The following is a 22,678-nucleotide window of genomic DNA, read 5'->3' on the forward strand; positions in this document are numbered from 1 at the left end:
GGCTTCCATTTATTAAATAGTTCAGATAGGCTGGAAATGATAGGTTCATGGTGAGAAAATGTACCATATGGTGCCCGTTCACTGATCATTGCAACGTTGATGATTTCCTATAGTGACACATATCACCTTCTTAATGCTTCAGTATGCCTCAAACGATTAATTCTTAGTTGTTAATAGAACTTCCTTGATGAAATCGGCTGCTTCATGCAGACTGAGCAATTCTGATTATAGTGTCAGATTTGTTCTGTATACAGAGGAACTGGGAGGGCTTATTAGAAACTTATCACCAATAAAATAATGATCTTCTAGTAAATTTTGCATTTAATTTTATTAATATTTTATTTTATTTAAGCATATTATTTTTGTTACAGTCAATTTGCATTAGCATATGATACAAGAGATTTAATATTACTTGCTCGTTTTCGCGTAAAATAATCAATATTTATCTTACTTGTAATTACCTTTGAAAGTTTTTTTTTGTGATCTGAAAATTTACCCAGAAGTTTCGAAGCTAACGCATGTCCACAGGCCTTATAGAAAGATAGGCAGAACAAGTGTATCATTAAGAATGGTTGCATGCAGGGTTGCTTCCACTCACTTGCTATAGATGAGTGATTTTCGGAGTTTTGAATTCGTTAGATGTTGTAATGGAGATTTGTGCTGTTGGATACGGGTGGAGATTGGAGGGCGGGTGTTTGATGCATAGAGCCTGTCAATTTCGCTTTCAGAGTGTCGCAGTCAGCGGTTTTATGATTCGTGAGCGCTCGCGATTCGTAGAATCGTTGATTGTGACTGCAAGTGGATTTGACGGGTTTTGTGTTTCGGACGCTTGTTTTTGGCCTTTTCTTGTGTCTAACATGTGCAGAGTATCATTATAACGTCTACTGGTTTTGAGATTCCTGGTGGCGTGAAATATATTTGTGAGAATATCTTTTTGAGATTTTAACAGTCACGTTTTGTTTGTAGTTTATATTTTATTTATTCATGTAATTATCGTAAATAATAGTTATTCAATAATAGATAGTTCATCCATATATTCGTACTGTGACGCGAAGCGCTGTGGATTATGAGATGCTCGATGACCCTGGAGGGATCGATTTTGCTTACTGAGCAGAAAATCATAGATTTAACCCCAAGCTCTTCAACAGCACAATAAATCGCCACCATCATGTGTATATTTGATATTAAACATTAACCTTGGAAACTATTTGCATATCAAGCGAAAACGTAGTCCTGTATTGTCGCGAAGCGTTATGGTTCTGAGATGCTCGATGACCCTGGAGGGATCGTTTTTGCTTACTGAGCAGAAAATTATGGGTTTAATCCCAAGCTCTCCGTCATGACTCTTAAAATTCATTATCACTAAACAAAATTAATATGTTCTTTCGATAGCCGGCTATCGAGAGATTAAATAAACAACAAATAAACAATACATACTTTTGGTTGCATCGCCAACTTGAGGTGAATCCTAACCGAATACCCTACCCAACCCTCCAATTCTGTAGCACTTATGAGGGTGTCGCTAGTCGGTGGCCTCTCGTTAAGTAAGTACTACATCAACATTTCCTTCCCTATCCCTAGTTATGGTAAAGATGGGCGTGGCCGGGAATAGCGACAGTCATGCTTCTGTTACTCTTGTTTAGATTGGAACCAATGTTTACTCCTTAGCATTATTCCTGAAAGTAGTCTAACTGAGAATTTCAGAAGAGACGTGAGTGTCGCTAGTATCCAATCTACGAAGTATATCATAACAACGCTAACGCTAACGCTAACGCTAACGCTAACGCTTGAAGCAGCAAGCGTTCCAATTTACGATCTTGATGGCCTCACGATCCATACAGGGACAGGGCAGCATGTAACTGTTCAGATCGAGTCTTGCAGGTGCGCATGATGATGATGACCCCGGCCACGAGCGTCACAAGTTCCTCCAAGGTGAACGGAGAATCGTCGACAGGCTCATCTGAGACAGCACCTGGGGTGGTGGAGGACCCTAGAACTGATTGGGCGAATTTCAAGGACACCATTTTGGAAACTTTGCAAGATCTAAAATGCCCGAGTTCTAGTAAGAATGTGAATCATTACCCATAACAAACAATTACACAAAGTTTCATACAAATTGGAGAAGGTCGAGTCTGATCGATTCGTCGTTTGGCGTGGAACTGCTCACATGAAGATCGATATTTCTGCGCCCAGTTAGTTTTGATAAAAAAAAAAACAAGTAACCATGAGTAATCACCATGACAGGCCTGTTATCGATCTTTAAAATTGAGCTGATAAAACCGATAAACCACCCAAAAATATGTTTTTGTCGACTGGTCACCAAATGCTTACACTGAAAACGAATTTGACCCAGAGAGTGAGTGCCTTTTAGTGATTCGTTGGGAGAAATTTATGCGTAGCGTAGGAAACTCAGCTTTTAGAAATTTCTCCATACGAATGAGTAAAAGTGACACGCTCTCTTGCAGAATGCACGAAATTACATCTTTTGTTACCAGGTAAATCTTTGTCATTGACGAAAAAATAAATTAGATTTTGACCATGTGAAAAACAATTTTGTCAACATCGCGCAAAAGTCTGTCAATGACAAAGACAAAGCTCAGCACTGCTCGCCAGTACGAGATTGTGGATTTGCTATGTATAATTATCGTTATCAAAATTCGACGCTGCGCAGCAGATTAGTTCATCACAATCCATTTATAAGAGCGATGTGACGGTGAAGTCCAGTTAGTCCTTATCTAGAGTGCTCAGCTGTAAGGTGAAGAACTATTTTTGTGGTGTTTAATTCGGTGAGCAAAACTGTACTCAGAAGAATTCAAATTAGTTAAACTAACGAGGCGTGAATTGGGCCGCAACTAAGTGTGAGTATCATAATATGAATAGTCGTTTAAAACTTACTGACAGCCATATAACAGCACGATAAAATTATCAAGATAGCAAAAAAATTTAATTCGATTTGATCATGCATTGTAACGGCGAGCTAAGATATTGAAGATGTATTGCCTTAAACAAATGGTGCAATGTTGATGTCTTGAAATACCTATACACTTATGAGTCAGTCCAGCTCAAGTGGGTACAGAATTTAAAAAAAGTTATGGTCGATGTCACCGATTTGAGCCAAACTTGGCTAATATGCTTATTTTGGCATTCTGAATAAACGCCTTTTTTGATTTTACTCTAAAGTGCCTAGGTCCTTTTGGGCTACAACCCTGAATTTTTGAGATTTTTTTAAAAATTTCATTTTTCAGAAGAGATTACTTTACAACCAAATAGCTATTCGTGATATTACAATGTCAATTTAAAGGTTTTTTTTTAATAGATTCACTTAGGTGTACCCACATTTTGAACGGACTTCTGATGCGCAGATGTTCTGATTTCTGATTGCTCGATAAAAGGGATGCTAGTTTTTCATTCTTATTGTTTAAATAACCATTTCACAAGATGAGAGGTACTATGTTTTTTTATTTGTCGCTGTTTTAAGTAAACAAGCCGTTTCAAAAACCCACAAGCTGATTGATTACAGTTTCTGAGTCGAAGAGTCAACTGGATATTTTGACATTTGACTGGCGAAGTATCAAAAATAAAGAATATTCTATTCAATTCTACTAAGCATCGAATTAAAAGTTATGTGTTGTGACTTGTGACAAAATACAATTAAGGTGATAAAACATATGAACACGATTGCAAATAGAGAAAATCAGATGACACCATGCCAAAGCTTATCGCAAAAAATACTGAGTGCACTTAGGTATATAGGTTCGAGCAACAGCTCGCGAATTCAATATCCTTTTAATCCGCCAAATGATTAGATAAAGTTGAAATTTGGTTTGATTAGAAGAATTTGAGAAAATGAAACATCGAGCATAACATTTTATAACTAATACTTCATGAAACTTTAATGCCTATTATTCATTTTCTAAAATCGTTGAGTAAAAATAAGCAAACGACTTGACAAAGATTTTTATAATCTCGGATATAAAAAAAATCAAGTTTTACGAACATTTTATTGTCCCTCATTATTGGGATTTGATTTTTTGATTATTTTACAGATTTTTGTCAGCCAGAAACAGATTAAAAATATTTTTTTGCTTCGAAAATACAGATTAAAAATGGAAATAATATGGCAACACTGCGCATGAGCAATGTGTCGTTTGTTCGATTTGCGCTCTATTGTTTGGATTTTTTTTTTCAGTGTTCCCCCCAGTATAGAAATTAAAGACGTAGGCCTACGTCAAAATTTCACCCATATACATGTAGCATGGCCTGAGTGTTTAGTCTTGTGTATGAATGAGGCAGCCGTTTAATGAATATAAATGCGATTGGTTGGAGTGTGCAAGTGTGTGATTGGTTCGGCTGGTGTGCTATGATCCATAGATTCACGAAATTCAGTGCTATCACCAACATCTTACGTCATTTGACATTGGTGACAGCACGCATCACTTCGGCAGTGCTACTTAGTTAGTTCTACTCGCTTGGGGCGTTGCTCACCATTGGAAGATTCTAACCATTCAGGAATGGATGGAGACAAAATTCAATTTTAGTCGACTGTTCAATGTGGTACAACCAGACCGCTCTCTCTGGAGTGAGTGAGGACCACAAATCCGCCCAGGATCAGTTGTATTCTTTACTGATGGATCAAAACAAAATGATAAAGTGGGAGCTGGTGTGACAGGTCCTGGTGTTAATATTTCAGTTTCCATGGGTGGATGGCCAACCGTTTTTCAGGCTGAAATTCAAGCCATGTTAGAATGCACTATTGTGTGTTTAAAGCGAAAATATAAACATGCAAATCTATGCATCTTTTCTGATAGCCAAGCAGCTTTGAATGCTTTAAAATCATTTACATGTACTTCCAAGTTAGTATGGGAATGCATTCAGTTACTTCAACAGTTGTCTAATAACAATGCAGTAAATCTCTACTGGGTGCCAGGACACTGTGGAGTAGAAGGTAATGAAAAGGCTGATGAACTGGCCAGGCAAGGATCATCTAAACAATTTCTAGGACCTGAACCATTCTGTGGGGTCTCTCCAAGCTCCATCAAGATGGAATTAAGGAACTGGAAAAAGATGATGATAGATTGTAATTGGAATAATACTGTCACAGCCCGACAATCAAGAAAGTTTGTGATGCCAAATGCATCAAACACCCAAAAACTCCTTAGCCTCTCAAAGAAAGACCTATGTACTTACATAGGACTAATTACAGGGCACTGTCCAGCCAAATATCATCTAAGACTAATTAAAAAAGTTGAGGATGATATTTGTCGGTTTTGTAATGAGGAAACAGAAACCTCCGAACATTTATTGTGCAACTGTGCAGCACTTCTTAACAGAAGGGAAAAGTTCTTTGATAAGGGACTACTACAGCCCTTTGAAATATGGTGTTCATCTCCTAGTAAGGTAGTGCGTTTCATACGACACATAATTCCTTGCTGGGAATATACCTAAAGTTAGGCGTTGATGGTTACTTCTAATAGTAGTTTTTCACCCTAATAAGGTTAACAAAAAACCGGAGAATATACTACAATAGATCAAATAAATGGTCGCAGTGGTAATGTACCCAAAAAAAAAAAAAACCATTCAGCAAAAAAGGAAAACGTGAGTGTGTCTTTAGTTGCAGTAGGATTTTCTTCCTTCTCCGGACCAGTGCGTTGTGCGTTCACTAATAATTCTCCAATTTGATTGGCTGTTTCGGTAAAGAAATGAAGGTGAATACAGGATTAACACTATTATTTTTTTTAATTTCAGAATACCACAGTGCTCCATAAACCGTTGCAAAAGGAAGTGATCGGTCAGACGTTTATCCCTTAACCATTGCTTACTGATTACCTTCGTGACTTGGCGGAAAGTACCATCAGGTAAGTGCGTGGGTGCGACGACTAAGTTCGATACGTTTTCTACCCATTTTGGACGACGCAGTTGATTGATGATCGTTTAACCTAATTTTAGTCCCATCAATGGGTGGGTGTGGGTGTGTGTGTGATAAAAGCGTGAATATGTGAGTTCACCAGTCCGTGTATTAGTGTGGGAGTGGCACAGCACAAGTGACGATTGTTTTTCACAAAATTAGCGAGGATATTTCAAATACAGTGCTGTGTTATTAACTACTTTACTGGCTGTGATATAAACTGCCGTTAGCAGCGTATGAATAGGTTAAAGGTTCGGTCAATAATGAGTTTATTACACTATGTACGTTTATTACTGCTACGATGTTTATATTACAAACGATAAAACCATCCGTCTCATTGTGTGGCAACCGAGTGACAGTTTATGTTAAATTTTAGGAATCCTTAATCATCACATTACACCTTCCCCCTTTAGAAAAAGTAGCGTAAGAAATTTTACACTCGTATGAATTTTGAAAATAAGAATTTAATTTTTCTTCCTTGAGTATTGTTTTGATGAAGGTTTTGAAATGCAGTTTGTTATACATTTTGATTTTGTTTTCTTCTTTTTTTGATCTTCTTCTTCTTGAACTTTCGATATTTCATTAAATATATCCTAATTGCTATATCCTTTCCTCTTTTTTTTTGTTTTTCTTTTTTTTATTTCATTCCTTTTTATAAATTTATTAATCTGTTGCTATGTACTGTTATCTCTTTTGTTTGTCCTAAATATTCAATATCACAGTAACAATTTTCAATTTTCTTTGTTTTGTTTCGACCAACGTAAAAATAATCTATTTTTTCCGGTTTTCGTATGTTATATACTAAATCACCAACAGACGCATCTATTTGATTCAAATTTCAACTGTGAAGTTCTTTGTATTTTTTCCTGAATTAATTTATTCCTAGCGTTTTCATGAACTTTTTTGTATTTTAAATTTCATTTAATTGTAGTATTGCTCAAAATTATAAATTTGTTGAACTTTGTTATAAATGAGATCCTGTGGCAAATTAGCTTTTCTGGCAAAAACTAATTCAAAGGGTGTACACCCCGTGTCTGTGTATGAAGTCGTATTGTAGACGAATGAATAAAACTTTACCCAATCATCCCAATCATTGTGGTGATCATTCGAGAAAAACCTTAGATACCCATTCAGGCATCTATGATTTCTCTCTAAAGCATCTATTGATTGTGGGTGATAGGCTGTTGAGAAGTTTGGTTTGAAATAAATAATGTTTCCAATCTGACATAGTACTTCATTACAATATTCCGTACCACTGTCAGATCTCAATTCTAAAAAGTTTTCAAATTTTAAAATAAAGTCTTCTACTAATGCGCGTGCAATAGTGGAAGTTTCTTTATTCTGGATGGGTATCAGAACAGCAAATTTTGATAAGTCGCATTGTATTGCTATACAATAGCGGTTATTTCTAACTGTTTTTGGCAAAGGTCCAACAGTGTCAATCGATATAACATCAAATGCCTATTGTAACATGTGTCGCACATGTTAGCAAACCCACTTCATTTCCAATAAGTCAGCAACCCATCGAGCTGATGGCCGTTGCATTTGCATAAGCACTTTCCCATGAAAGTGTCGTTTTACCGGGTCAATAATTTAAGACTTTACCCGACTGTTTCCAAGCTACACGTCGCGCGGCAGTGCCGACTGTGTGGGCTCTCTTTTGCTCTCTCTCTCAATCAGTGCATCGATCACTGATTGGTCCGTCTTTACATAATGACTTCAGGTACCTTCAGTACATACAGCTTAGGTTAAGTCAAGATACGTAATAAAGAGATATTCTGGTTCTAACAACCGAACAAACTACACTATGCAGGAATCGTTTTTTTATTCCCCTTTTTAAATTTTATTTATTTTGCAAAATTGAATTGCGATCGAAATTTTCATTCCATGCTAGTGGTACAAATCATGCAGCTTTAGATAAAGTCTGTGTTTTGGAGGCGAACCAGCCCAAGGCTGAAAGCCTCCCTAATAAAGTTAAATAATAAAAATAATAATAAAGTCTGTGTTGACCTATATGACCACCAGTGCAGCTTTTGGGGAAATCATGTAGGAGTTAATCAATTTCCTCTTTTTTATAATAAATTGGAGTTTTTTTTGAAACATTGAAAAATCTTTTATTATAACAGCTGACGAGAATTATTTCCTATCGATTGGTGTATTTGGATTAAAATTTCATCTTTAAAAGACAAAGTTATAAGCGTTCAAAACCCTACACCTTTTCGTGACGGTCGCAATTTTAGATTTTCGATTTACCCCCCAGTACCTTCCCGTAAGACGTAGTCTACGTCAAAAAGACATGTTATTAAACAACAAACATTCAAGTATACTTACGAGAACAAACAGCATATCGTTTTCCGGGAACTTACTTTTATTCCTCCTGCACCGACCATCACAACACAAAAATAAAACAAAACCTAAAAAAAAACAGCGGAGGGATATCCAATTTTGTCCGGTTTCTAAACTATATAGAGACCCATTCTGGGCATCATTTAACAACCGACATGAGAACCAGCGGTGGAGATGGTCTTATGACTAACTTAAAACTAGAGTTACATAAAGTGAAAGCCTTCTCCAACATTGTAAGTAGCTCCAACAAGTATGTAACCGAAATATCATCATGCATAAAGCAAAACACCTGATCTAAAAAAAGAAAACAGCAGAGTGGCAGACAGGGTGGCCAGATTATTTTTTTCAGTATCGGTAGGTTCTCAAAACTTTTATCGGAAGTTATCGGTAGGCCGAAGGCTCTTCCGAAACTTGAAATCTTTGTGAGCGGAGGGGAGGGGGGGAGGGGTCGATGAAAACAAATCACGCGCAATGTCGGACTTTAGAACCGATGTTTTTTGAATAGGGTAAACGAACAAGTATTGGTAAGTTGATTAAACGTAAAAAAAAAACTCATTCGTAAACGGTGAGAAAAAAGTACCCACTGCTACCTACTTTTGACTAGTTTGTCTCCTTTTCTCCTTCTAATGTTGTCAAAAACGGAGGACAACATATCATCCACAAATAGTTTGGATGATACCCCGAACACGTCGTTAAGCAAATTAACCATAACATTTTTATTAGGAAATCAAAACATAGGTTTTGAAAATTTTTCGAGATTACTAACATTGTGTTACTAAGGGGCTTCCCTTAGCTCAGTCGGTAAGGGCGCAGCTACAAAGCAAGACCATGCTGGAGGTGGCTGGGCTCGATTCCCGGTCCGGTCTAGGAATTTTTCGGGTTGGAAAATTTCTCGACTTCCCTGGGCATAGAAGTATGATTGGACTTGCCACACAATCATATCAATGCAAAAATGGTACAGGCATCGAAAGCTCTCAATTAATAACTGTGTAAGTGCATCTATAGAACACTAAGTTGAGAGCACGCAATAAGCTAATGTGCGATATGCAATAAGCTTGAAATGCGAAGAAGAAGAAGAAGAAGAACATTGTGTTCCAATGGTGAATTTTCACCTAAACTTGACAGATGAAAAAATTTCAAATAAACCTGCTATTCCAGCAGACTTATTTCTGACCGATCAGGAATTAATCTTGACAAGCACCTTCTTAAAAAAAATCGGACGATCAACAACAGAGGGATTTTCGAACACTACAATTTATTTTCGAAGCGTAAAGTTTAAGTGAAAATTCACCAAATGGAACACAGCCTTAAAATCTGTGATTCTCGGTAGGGAAAGTGAAAAATCGGTAGTTTTGAACCTTTCGTCTGAGAATCGGTAGGCATTCCAAAAATCGGTAGGACTTCCGATAAATCGGTAGATCTGGCAACCCTGGTGACAGAAACTAAGCGAGATAATTCCATTCGACAAAACATGACATAGGAGACAAGAACATCAGCTTGCTCGTTTCTTGCTACACTGTTTCGCACATCTCGTTCGGGAACTTTTATTCTCATATCGTTCGCGATTTTTGCATAGCTTGTTCTTCAGCGAAATGATTCTCTGAAGAACGGCGAAATAACTTCTTTTTTTTTGGGAAAATGAACTATTCAACACTGTGTGCTATAAAATAAATTGACCTGACTTAGATCTAGCAAAAAATCATATGTAGTTAACTCTTCGGGGAACAAACTAAAATTTAAATCAAACATTTAAAAACAGCTACCTGCCTGCCCCTTAACTTCCTTTCGCGGAGGTAAACGAAATCTTCGAAAAATAAATGGCTCAGAGCATTTTTTGTGACCAAAAAATTTAGCTTTGAAGAACATGGGTTACTCCTTTGACAACAGTAATAAAAACGACAATTTGAAAAAGCGATAATTATTAATTCTTCCGTTCTATCCTGGATTGGTACTACCCAATAGAATGGTGCTCTTGTTTCCTCAAAAACGTCCATTGGAATGTTTATTTTTGAAAACTGGCGAGGGTTCGGGTTTACATTGACACATTGTTCGGGTTTGCACTTTGTTGGAACAAGCTCATAAAAAAAAGAAGACAAAATCAACTCTTGTGAAGACTTAGTGATTAATATATTAGACCATGAGCTGGAAGGAAATATTCGAAACAAGCTGTTTCGAATCTTGTAGAGAGATTAATAACTAAGATAACTTAGATGAATTTACAGCTGTTCTTAATAACGCTTTGAAAACGTGTACCAATCAACTAGTTGATCAAAAGTTTGTTTCTTTGAAAAACTCGAACAGCTGGTACAATTTGGATCTTTTGCGTCTTAAACGGAAAAGGGACAAATGGTACAAAAAGTTTTGTAGATCTAATAATGACAATCATTGGAATAAGTACACAATCACGCGTAATAAGTATTCACAATCGTTAAAGAAAGCTCGTTGTGAATATGTTCAAAGGAAGATTGATCAGCATCAAAACAACAGCAAAGAGTTATGGAAAATTTTGAAATCTTTATTAAAACCTAGCAATTGCAAACCGCGGCCCATAACATTTAATGGCACATTAGAACAGTCAGAACAAGTAATTTCAGTTAAGTTTAATGATTATTTCGTAGACAGTGTTTCATTGATTAATCAATCCGTTGAATTGGTCGATGAACCTGACGAAATAAAACAACCAGTTAATAGTAGTTGTAGATTTGAAGTTTTTCACCCAATTACATTAGATGAACATAGAGTTATGTGCCACAAATTTGGAAGGAATCCTTAGTGGTCGCTATTCAAAAAGTTGCTGGAACGATGAAAGCCGAAGAGTTTCGTGCCCATCAACATGTAGCACACATTAGAGAAAATTTTAGAACTGGTTGTTAAAGGCCAGCTGTAGGAGTATTTAACTAGTAATAGTTTGTTGATACCAGAACAATCGAAATATCGGGAAGGTCATTCTTGTGAAACCGCGTTGAATTTGGTATTAGCGAAGTGGAAAAATAACTTGGAGTGTAAAGATACGATTGTTGCTGTTTTTTTGGATCTGAAACGCGCTTTTGGAACAATTTCTAGGCCCTTATTGTTAAGATCAATCAAGCGCTTTGGAATTACGAGTACTGCATATAAATGGTTTGAAAGCTATTTGTCTGACAGAACTCAACGGACTGTTTTTAATGATTCTGTTTCCAGTCCCGTGGGGAATAACCTTGGAGTGCCCCAGGGAAGTGTATTAGGGCCCCTGTTATTTATTATGTATATTAATGACTTGCGACGTGTTTTACAATTTTGCGACATCAATCTTTTGCAGATGATACTGTGTTATTCATTGCAGCTAAGGATTAAGATGATGCCGTTTTACACTTGAATGAAGATTTGCGTTCTCTAAGTAGATGGTTGAAGTATAAGCAGTTGAAATTGAATACAAGTAAAATTTAATTTATGGTAATTTCGCGGAATCGAGTAAATGAGAACGTCTCTGTTGTAATTGATGTTGAGACTATTGATCGCGTTCGGGAGATTAAATATCTTGGCGTGATTATTGATGACACACTTAAGTTCAACTCTCACATTGACAATGTCATCAAGAAAATTGCCGAGAAGTATGGAATTCTATGTCGACTGAAAAACGATTTAACTATTGCCAGTAAAATACAGCAATACAAATCAATAATCTCTCCTCATCTAGACTTTTGCCCTTCCATTTTATTTCTGGTCAATAAAACACAAATATCGATATTACAGCGCTTGCAGAATAAAATAATGCGTTTGATTTTGCGATGTAATAGATTCACTTCCTCAACTTTGATGCTAGATGGTTGTCGGTGAAGCAAAGAATTGTTTATTTGACGATGGTGTTCATTTTTAAAGTAGTTAACGGTTTGCTGCCTCGATATTTGTGTGATCGAATTGAAAGAGGAAGTGATTATCATAGATATAATACTAAAAACGCGGTTGAAATAATAACACCGCATTTCTTGACTTGTGTGACATGTGTATCGCACATGTTAACATATCCCAAAATTCTCAAGGGCTACACTTATCGACACCCTGTAGATTTCCAACGCCATCGAACTGCGTTATGCAACGAATGCAAATGAGTTCATAAAGCAGTTCAATACACGTGTCGTTGTCAAGCGCATTTGGTTTGGCGCAATTAGCCTTCTCCAGAATTCTCTCTCCCTGTCCTCTCTCTTTTCCAGTATCGATCGCTGATTGGTGTTCCGATACATAATAATACATAAGTGCTTTCAAGTGTCTCCAAGCTAAGCTATGTAAGAAGGATTAAGTAAATTCTGAATAAATTCATTCTTAGTTCGATCCTCACGCGAGCATGTTCAATTAGTGGCAAAATATCACAGTCAAATTAATCCAAGGTTACACTTGTGCTTCACAAAATTCATTATTTTTTAAGGAATAAATGTTTTTTAGTTCATACCTAGACACATTAAACGTGCAACAACATTAACAGAATTTAAGATACATTGCATTTTACACGTTAAAACTGTATTTTGAAAGGTTATCCAGTGATTTTTTTTTATGAATTGACAAATTATGTATCTTGACGAAGTTATCTCTTACGGATTATTTTATATGGATAGCTTTCATAACGATTTTTTAATAATTATTGTAGCACTGCAAAAACTATATCTGTTCGCCACGAGGGTGATGATGGATTTTTAACATTTGATTTAATAGTAGATTAATTAAAAAAATCTCGCTTTGTTGATTGTTCATTAACTCTTGATCGCTTGTAATACTTATGAATAGTTTAGGTGGACAAAAAGGCGAGCTAAGAGGTGGACGCCTGAGCTTTTCCAAATTTATATAGCTGTGAAGCAACTGTAAACTGTAGAGGGAATTTATATCTGTAACTGAGAGCAGTTCGATTTTGTTTGCTAACCTGGTTAAAATGTCATATTTAATTATCTTAAAGATAAATCGTCCAGCTCAAACCTTTGTAAGGGTAAGAGGTGGGACCATCATCATCATCATCATCATAATCATCAAGATTTTTGCGAGATTGAAAAAGGCCGAAGTAAAGGTCAAATGTTAATGATTGACCATAACAAACAATTATGAAAAGCGTCACGTAAATCGGAGAAGATCGAGTGAGGAATTAAGAAGTTCCTGGCAAAATAGCGGAAAACATGAATTTTTGTATCGACCTTCTTGGATTTTTGTTACACTTTGCGTAGTTGTTTTTATGGGCAAAGATTCACATTTCTGCTAAATTCGTTCATTTTGTGACTTGTTAATTTTCGATATGATGTCTGAAACAAAGTTGCAGAGGAAAATAATGTCTTTCTGTTTCCAAAAGATTTTTAAAATTTATTTCAAGTAAAAATTTAACACAAATGTAATCTCAAAATTTCTTTGCCTGATTTATGAAAAAAAGCTTATGAGAAATGCAAACTTTTGGCAAGTTCAAAACCATGGACAGTTGAAAACTGAAAAAAAAATGTAGAACATGAATTTTTGGTAAATTTTTTGAACTTTTTGTTGGTACGCATTTATGCTTATTTTCTCAAAAAAAAATATTTAAAATTCCTTGAACATTGTTTTCAGAAGTACGTTTAAACGAAAAGTTCAAACATTTGACTTAAAGTTCTTGTTCATCGATTTTTGTCAATTTTTAATTGTGAATATTTTTAAACATTCCAAAAGTTTGCACTTTTCGAGAAAAAAAAAATTAATAGAAAAACGGACAAAATTATTTTGAGATATTTTGGTTTTAACACTTTTGGGAGCTGAATGTGAATCATTGCCCACAACAAACTTGCAAATCTGAGAATTCATTTGGCTGCTCCATTACAGGACTGTTGTTAAAGTGAAAAACTGTCACCATCGTCAAACTGTAACAACTTTGTCACTTTCGCTAATGCGTTATTTCTCTTCTATTCTCCAGGTGATTCAAAATGCTGAACCTAATACAGCACGGAACATATGAAAGAAAAAGCAGAACAGGCTACCACGGTGAAGTATTCAAAAAACAAATTGCAGTCGCGTTTTTTCTACGGATGCGGAGAGACAGTTTCAGATTGGCTTATAAAATGTCACTAGCCGACAAGTATGAAGACGTAGTGATCTTTGACGATAAGCGTAAGGTGATACACTTCCTCCAGGTGAAGCACGCCCTTGCCAAAGATGACAAGGTTAATGATATCGATTTGAATGCACTAAAAGATCAACACAACGGAGACTTCAGTATTTACAAATACCTGCAATCCTATCTGAAAGTTGTTGAAAATTTTCAGAAAGACCAATACAAAAAGCAGTTCTATATATTTACTAATAGGGATTTAAAAATCTCCGATGATGATTGGGTGACGACTAAAGAGGTAGAAGTAGATGAAATCCTACGATTTCATGGATCCAAGGCCCGACACCTGAAACTGGTTCCAACTAAAGAAGCGATTAGGGAGTTGAGCGATTTTATCAACAAAGATTTCGCAAACCTTAAAGAGGCAATCAAAGAGCTTTTCAACAATGGAACCGTCAGTAAAATTTTAGAAACCTATAGTACTCTTCTGAAAGACGTTTTAACAATAAAAAAAAAGGAATGCAGTTTTTTAGATAGCTTCAACTCGGAAAGCGAGCAATTCAATGTTGCCCAACTATTTAATGCTCTGGAAAAAGATAAGTTTGATATGAAGAAGACAATAACAGTGAATAACTTTTTACTCAAAAATTCAAGGGTGAAACATTTGCCACGTTATGTTAGTGAGGAGGAAATTTTGCCATTCTTCGACGACTTTTCTCTATTGGTGGGTCAACCATATGATTTATACCCAATTATTGAAAGCGAGCTGTGGACGTGGTGTGAGACGTGGATCTGTCCTGATATACTCAGAAAACTGAGTAACATCGATCTGATATTTAGAGATCTGATATTAAAATTTGACCAACTAAATAAACCCATAAAGAATAAAATGAAGGCAATTTTGAAACAAAGTGATATACTAAACTGTCTTAGTGAAATTAGAAATGATAACGATAACCTTGAAGGTAAGGAAGCAAAGCAATTGCAAAAATATTACATCAATCGCCGTATTATAAATGGCGAAGATGTCTTTGAAGTTGAAAAAAGTGACACTCAGTTTGTCGAAGAGCTTGGGAAAACATTTGAAGACCGTCAGATCATCGTGCTTCTGGCAGACCCTGGAATGGGGAAGACTAGCTTGCTTCAGTTTGTAGCGCTTGAAGTGCAGAAGCAAAATACTGTCCTCGTACTGTTGGTATACTTGAGCGAGTTGGTAATGGAGCTCGAAAAAGTAGAACACATTTCAAGCTTGGATGATGTGCTTAATGTACTCAAAGTGATCCTTTCGGAGCGATATTTCGATGTCATTAAAAATGCCCCAGATGAAAGGGATGGCCAAGGCTATTCCATTCTCATAGAGATGGATGGCTTCGACGAGATCCACTCCAAGTACACCAACAGGGTGATTGAGATGCTGGAACAACTCAAGTTGAAAAAGAGCATTCGAATCATCATCAGCGCCAGAAAACATATGCAAGTATTATTAGAGAAGCAATTTAATGTAAGATCTATGATTCTGGAGCCGTTTTGTGTGGAAGAGCAAATCAACTATTTGAGAAAGATATGGTACGACCCAGATCTAGATGAACATTGCTTTGATAGCTACTCGAAACATATTTTAAACAAATTTAAATCAAATATCCCTTCAAATTTTGGTGAAATTTGTGGTGCGCCTTTCATGGTAAATACGCTGGGAGAGGTTTATTTAGAAAAATTTAAAAATTACCATGCATTGAAGAAACAGAACCCAAATCAGCTCGTTGATCTGACTAAAGAAAAAATGAATATTACACAGCTGTACAAACAGTTTATAAGAAAATGTTTTCACAAGAAATTTATGGAAAAATTCAAGCCCAAATATGCTCTGAGCGACGCTGAATTGGATTCGTTGATGGGTGATTTTATTTTGAAGCATCAGTTGTTAGCTATGGAGCTGCTAAACATTGGAGTACGTAAGGAATTGTTCAAAAATCAATATTACAGAGAAATACACGGTCAATTTAAAAAACGATGCGAACATGAATCAGATACATCACAACTGGTTCATGTAGTCCAGCAGAAAGTTGATTTTTGCCATCGGTCTTACAGTGAATACTTTGTGGCAAAATATCTATGCGACAACATTTTTACGTTGTCTGGAGAAATTGTCATACACATTTTGTTTACAAATCATGGTGTTCGAAGATTGTCTATGACCAAGATGGAAGGAAACCAGGCATACCTCACGATCTTAAGTAATCTGTGTAAAAAAAGCTGGAGAGTTGCACTGTGGGCATGTGAGTGTGACTGTTTGAGTATCATTTCCTCTTTTGAACCAAATTTTAAATCATTCTCAACAAAAAACCTAACAGCTATGTTACTGGTTGCTGCGGAAGGTGGGTTTGTTGAAATATGTGAATTCTTATTAAAGAATAAAGTTGACGTGAATTCAGTGGATGATGAACAAAGGACTGCTCTTCATTTAGCAGCTCAAAATGGACACGATCAGTTGATCCAATTGTTGATTACAAAAAAAGCCACTGTTAACATTTTTTCAATAACCGGTATAACTCCACTTCATATCGCAGCTCAAAATGGTCATAAGAACGCTGCAGAACTTTTGATATCAAACAATGCTGACGTGAATGCAGTGAATGAAAAACAATGGACTGCTCTTCATTTAGCAGCTGAAAATGGACACGATCAGTTGATCCAATTGTTGATTAAAAAAAAAGCCACTGTTAACATTTTTTCAATAACCGGTATAACTCCACTTCATATCGCAGCTCAAAATGGTCATAAGAACGCTGCAGAACTTTTGATATCAAACAATGCTGACGTGAATGCAGTGAATGAAAAACAATGGACTGCTCTTCATTCAGCAGCTCAAAATGGTCATAAGAACGTTGCAGAGCTCTTGATATCAAACAATGCTGACGTGAATTCAGTGGATGAAGAACAATGGACTGCTCTTCATTTCGCAGCTCAAAATGGTCATAAGAACGTTGCAGAACTCTTGATATCAAACAATGCTGACGTGAATGCAGTGCAGGAAGATGGATGGACTGCTCTTCATTTCGCAGCATTTAATGGTCATAAGAACGTTGCAGAGCTCTTGATATCAAACAATGCTGACGTGAATGCAGTGCAGGAAGATGGATGGACTGCTCTTCATTTCGCAGCTCAAAATGGACACGATCAGTTGATCCAACTGTTGATTGAAGAAAAAGCCACTGTAAACATTTTTTCAAATACCGGTAGAACTCCACTTCATAGCGCAGCACTCAATGGTCATAAGCACGTTGCAGAACTCTTGATATCAAACAATGCTGACGTGAATGCAGTGGAAGAAGATGGATGGACTGCTCTTCATTTCGCAGCTCAAAATGGTCATAAGAACGCTGCAGAACTCTTGATATCAAACAATGCTGACGTGAATGCAGTGAATGAAAAACAATGGACTGCTCTTCGTAATGCAGCTCAAAATGGTCATAAGAACGTTGCAGAGCTCTTGATATCAAACAATGCTGACGTGAATGCAGTGAATGAAAAACAATGGACTGCTCTTCATTTTGCTGCGCAAGATGGACATAAGAACGTTGCAGAACTCTTGATATCAAACAATGCTGACGTGAATGCAGTGGAACAAGATGGACGGACTGCTCTTCATTTAGCAGCTCAAAATGGACACGATCAGTTGATCCAATTGTTGATTGAAAGAAAAGCCAATGTTAACATTTGTTCAAAAACCGGTAGAACTCCACTTCATAGCGCAGCACTCAATGGTCATAAGAACGCTGCAGAACTCTTGATATCAAACAATGCTGACGTGAATGCAGTGAATGAATATGGACGGACTGCTCTTCATTTAGCAGCTCAAAATGGACACGATCAGTTGATCCAATTGTTGATTGAAAGAAAAGCCAATGTTAACATTTGTTCAAAAACCGGTAGAACTCCACTTCATAGCGCAGCACTCAATGGTCATAAGAACGCTGCAGAACTCTTGATATCAAACAATGCTGACGTGAATGCAGTGAATGAATATGGACGGACTGCTCTTCATTTAGCAGCTCAAAATGGACACGATCAGTTGATCCAACTGTTGATTGAAAGAAAAGCCAATGTTAACATTTGTTCAAAAACCGGTAGAACTCCACTTCATAGCGCAGCACTCAATGGTCATAAGAACGCTGCAGAACTCTTGATATCAAACAATGCTGACGTGAATGCAGTGGATGAAGATGGATGGACTGCTCTTCATTTTGCTGCGCAAGATGGACATAAGAACGTTGCAGAACTCTTGATATCAAACAATGCTGACGTGAATGCAGTGCAAGAAAATGGATGGACTGCTCTTCATTTCGCAGCACTCAATGGTCATAAGAACGCTGCAGAACTCTTCATATCAAACAATGCTGACGTGAATGCAGTGGAACAAGATGGACGGACTGCTCTTCATTTAGCAGCTCAAAATGGACACGTTCAGTTGATCCAATTGTTGATTGAAAGAAAAGCCAATGTTAACATTTGTTCAAAAACCGGTAGAACTCCACTTCATAGCGCAGCACTTAATGGTCATGAGAACGCTGCAGAACTCTTGATATCAAACAATGCTGACGTGAATGCAGTGAATGAATATGGACGGACTGCTCTTCATTTAGCAGCTCAAAATGGACACGATCAGTTGATCCAATTGTTGATTGAAAGAAAAGCCAATGTTAACATTTGTTCAAAAACCGGTAGAACTCCACTTCATAGCGCAGCACTCAATGGTCATAAGAACGCTGCAGAACTCTTGATATCAAACAATGCTGACGTGAATGCAGTGAATGAATATGGACGGACTGCTCTTCATTTAGCAGCTCAAAATGGACACGATCAGTTGATCCAATTGTTGATTGAAAGAAAAGCCAATGTTAACATTTGTTCAAAAACCGGTAGAACTCCACTTCATAGCGCAGCACTCAATGGTCATAAGAACGCTGCAGAACTCTTGATATCAAACAATGCTGACGTGAATGCAGTGGATGAAGATGGATGGACTGCTCTTCATTTTGCTGCGCAAGATGGACATAAGAACGTTGCAGAACTCTTGATATCAAACAATGCTGACGTGAATGCAGTGCAAGAAAATGGATGGACTGCTCTTCATTTCGCTGCGCAAGATGGACATAAGAACGTTGCAGAGCTCTTGATATCAAACAATGCTGACGTGAATGCAGTGGAACAAGATGGACGGACTGCTCTTCATTTAGCAGCTGATAATGGACACGATCAGTTGATCCAATTGTTGATTGAAAGAAAAGCCAATGTTAACATTTGTTCAAAAACCGGTAGAACTCCACTTCATAGCGCAGCACTCAATGGTCATAAGAACGCTGCAGAACTCTTGATATCAAACAATGCTGACGTGAATGCAGTGAATGAATATGGACGGACTGCTCTTCATTTAGCAGCTCAAAATGGACACGATCAGTTGATCCAATTGTTGATTGAAAGAAAAGCCAATGTTAACATTTGTTCAAAAACCGGTAGAACTCCACTTCATAGCGCAGCACTCAATGGTCATAAGAACGCTGCAGAACTCTTGATATCAAACAATGCTGACGTGAATGCAGTGGATGAAGATGGATGGACTGCTCTTCATTTTGCTGCGCAAGATGGACATAAGAACGTTGCAGAACTCTTGATATCAAACAATGCTGACGTGAATGCAGTGCAAGCAAATGGATGGACTGCTCTTCATTTCGCAGCACTCAATGGTCATAAGAACGCTGCAGAACTCTTCATATCAAACAATGCTGACGTGAATGCAGTGGATGAAGATGGATGGACTGCTCTTCATTTAGCAGCTGAAAATGGACACGATCAGTTGATCCAATTGTTGATTGAAAGAAAAGCCAATGTTAACATTTGTTCAAAAACCGGTAGAACTCCACTTCATAGCGCAGCACTCAATGGTCATAAGAACGCTGCAGAACTCTTGATATCAAACAATGCTGACGTGAATGCAGTGGATGAAGATGGATGGACTGCTCTTCATTTTGCAGCTCAAAATGGACACGATCAGTTGATCCAATTGTTGATTGAAAGAAAAGCCAATGTTAACATTTGTTCAAAAACCGGTAGAACTCCACTTCATAGCGCAGCACTCAATGGTCATAAGAACGTTGCAGAATTCTTGATATCAAACAATGCTGACGTGAATGCAGTGGATGAAGATGGATGGACTGCTCTTCATTTTGCAGCTCAAAATGGACACGATCAGTTGATCCAATTGTTGATTGAAAGAAAAGCCAATGTTAACATTTGTTCAAAAACCGGTAGAACTCCACTTCATAGCGCAGCACTCAATGGTCATAAGAACGTTGCAGAATTCTTGATATCAAACAATGCTGACGTGAATGCAGTGGATGAAGATGGATGGACTGCTCTTCATTTTGCTGCGCAAGATGGACATAAGAACGTTGCAGAACTCTTGATATCAAATAATGCTGACGTGAATGCAGTGCAAGAAAATGGATGGACATAAGAACGTTGCAGAGCTCTTGATATCAAACAATGCTGACGTGAATGCAGTGGATGAAAATCAATGTACTGCTCTTCTTTACGCAGCTCGAAATTTTCACTACCGGTTGTTCGAACTGTTGATTTCTTAAATTTGAATTGATTTTTTGTATTTCTTGTACTTTTATTTTTGAATTTTGTTTTAATTTTTCTACTCTTATTTTAGTCAACTTAGGCGGTCTTGTTTCATATGTGGCTTTGGAGAGATTTGAACTCGTGACGTTGGCGTAAGAGGTACGGATGCTAACCAATACGCAAAGATCACATTAGTTCAATCACCGGTAGAATTCTGCTTCATAGCGCAGCATGGCATGGTCATAAAAAATGTTACAGATGTGAACATGGTCGACGAAGACTGCAGTTGGCAGCTTGAAATGGACATGCTCAGGTTATCGAACTATTGAATAACAAGGGACCAAACACCAGCTCTCGGGATATTAAAGGTAGAGCCAGGGCTCTACATTTTCGAAGCTCTACAGCCAGGCTGTACTTTTTCTCGCCTTGCTTTGCCCATTTTCTTTCAATGAAAGCAGCATCGGTTTTAGAGTTGAAACTTAACCTCACCACATTGACTTTCAATTTATTTCACCGACACTTTGTCACCTGCTCTTGTTACTTTTTTAAAATAAACATGTGGAGGAAAGATAGTATCTGCAATCTTCAAATGTTTACATGTGCAAAATGCATTAAATATATATATTTTGATTTCTACGCAACTTCGATTGAACACCTCCATGAAAGGCTAGCTCTTTCACTCGTCCGCTTCACCGAAGCTTGAAAGGAACACGAATGATGCGACGGGAAAAAGAAAGAATAGCGATAGACAATTTGTTTATAGACGTCAACTGAGGTGCTAGAATGATCCAAAACTGCTCGACTGCAACAGAAAAAAGAAAACTAGCAGTTTCTTCGTCGTATCTATTTTGTCGATTGAAGCCGATATTGTGACGCCCTGGGTAGAACTGCACTATGAAAGTTTGACAGATAAAATGAGGGGTTAGTGAATTTTCGAGGGGTGAATCGATTAGCTTGGGACCGAAGAGAGTACCAGAGCTGAGCGAAAAAGTTGAGCACGGTATTTCGGGATCTTCTAGTCTTAGAGTTACCTCTATGGTAGAACTGCGCTTCACATCTCAGCATTCAGTGCACAGTAATAGGATTTCCAAATTTCGCGGAAATTAACTACCGAATAGAGAATCACGTTCACTCACATTCACTCGATGTTGGCAAATGATATAAACTAGCTCAAATATTTCGAAAATGCACCTTGAAAAACTGGAATTATCATGGAATTTCAAAAGACCTCAAAAGCCTGGAATTATAAGGAAATGTTGTCATCAATCAGGGAATTTTTTTGTAAAGTATGTTCATTAGAGTCCCAGAATCATGAAAATGTGTCTAGTCCTGTTGCGAAAATGTACTTTCTGAGCTCTTATTTGTTCTGTGACAGCTCAAAGCTATAAAGTTTATTATTATGAGTTTGAAGTTATTTTAGTTCAATACAATCTACATACCATCGGTCTAAAGCTACGTAATTCACAATTCCAATATGTTTAATAAATTCAAAATTATTTTAAGATTAACCTGTAATTAGTTTTAACTAAAATAATCTAATTAGGCATAATAAAGTATGGATTGTAATTGACTTGTAAAATTGTGCTTCTATACACTTCCTAACAGAATGATGACAAATCAATAACATGATGATGATCTCCCACATTATCTTTCATAACGTTGCGATTGTACGATAGGTCGTTGGAACATTCTCCCCTCGCGTCGCTCGCTTCGACGTCAACGTCTCCGCTAATTTCTGCTCCGAATTCAGCACCTCCTCGAATCTCTGCTTC

General features: G+C 37.2%; 1 protein-coding gene across 1 annotated transcript; it reads left to right on the forward strand.

Annotated features, from left to right (window-relative positions):
• The first annotated feature begins 2,724 nt into the window (after positions 1-2,724).
• On the forward strand, positions 2,725-22,426 carry LOC135702790 (uncharacterized). Its single transcript, XM_065223835.1, has 3 exons — positions 2,725-2,858; positions 5,746-5,855; positions 14,148-22,426. The coding sequence occupies exon 3, from the start codon at positions 14,158-14,160 to the stop codon at positions 20,794-20,796; it is 6,639 nt and encodes a 2,212-aa protein (XP_065079907.1). The 5' UTR covers positions 2,725-2,858; positions 5,746-5,855; positions 14,148-14,157; the 3' UTR covers positions 20,797-22,426.
• Positions 22,427-22,678: the final 252 nt, after the last annotated feature.

Source organism: Ochlerotatus camptorhynchus, unplaced genomic scaffold (genome assembly GCF_037179485.1).
Source record: "Ochlerotatus camptorhynchus isolate MF236.1 unplaced genomic scaffold, CSIRO-AGI_Acam_v1.1 ptg000197l, whole genome shotgun sequence".
Lineage (NCBI taxonomy): Eukaryota > Metazoa > Arthropoda > Insecta > Diptera > Culicidae > Ochlerotatus > Ochlerotatus camptorhynchus.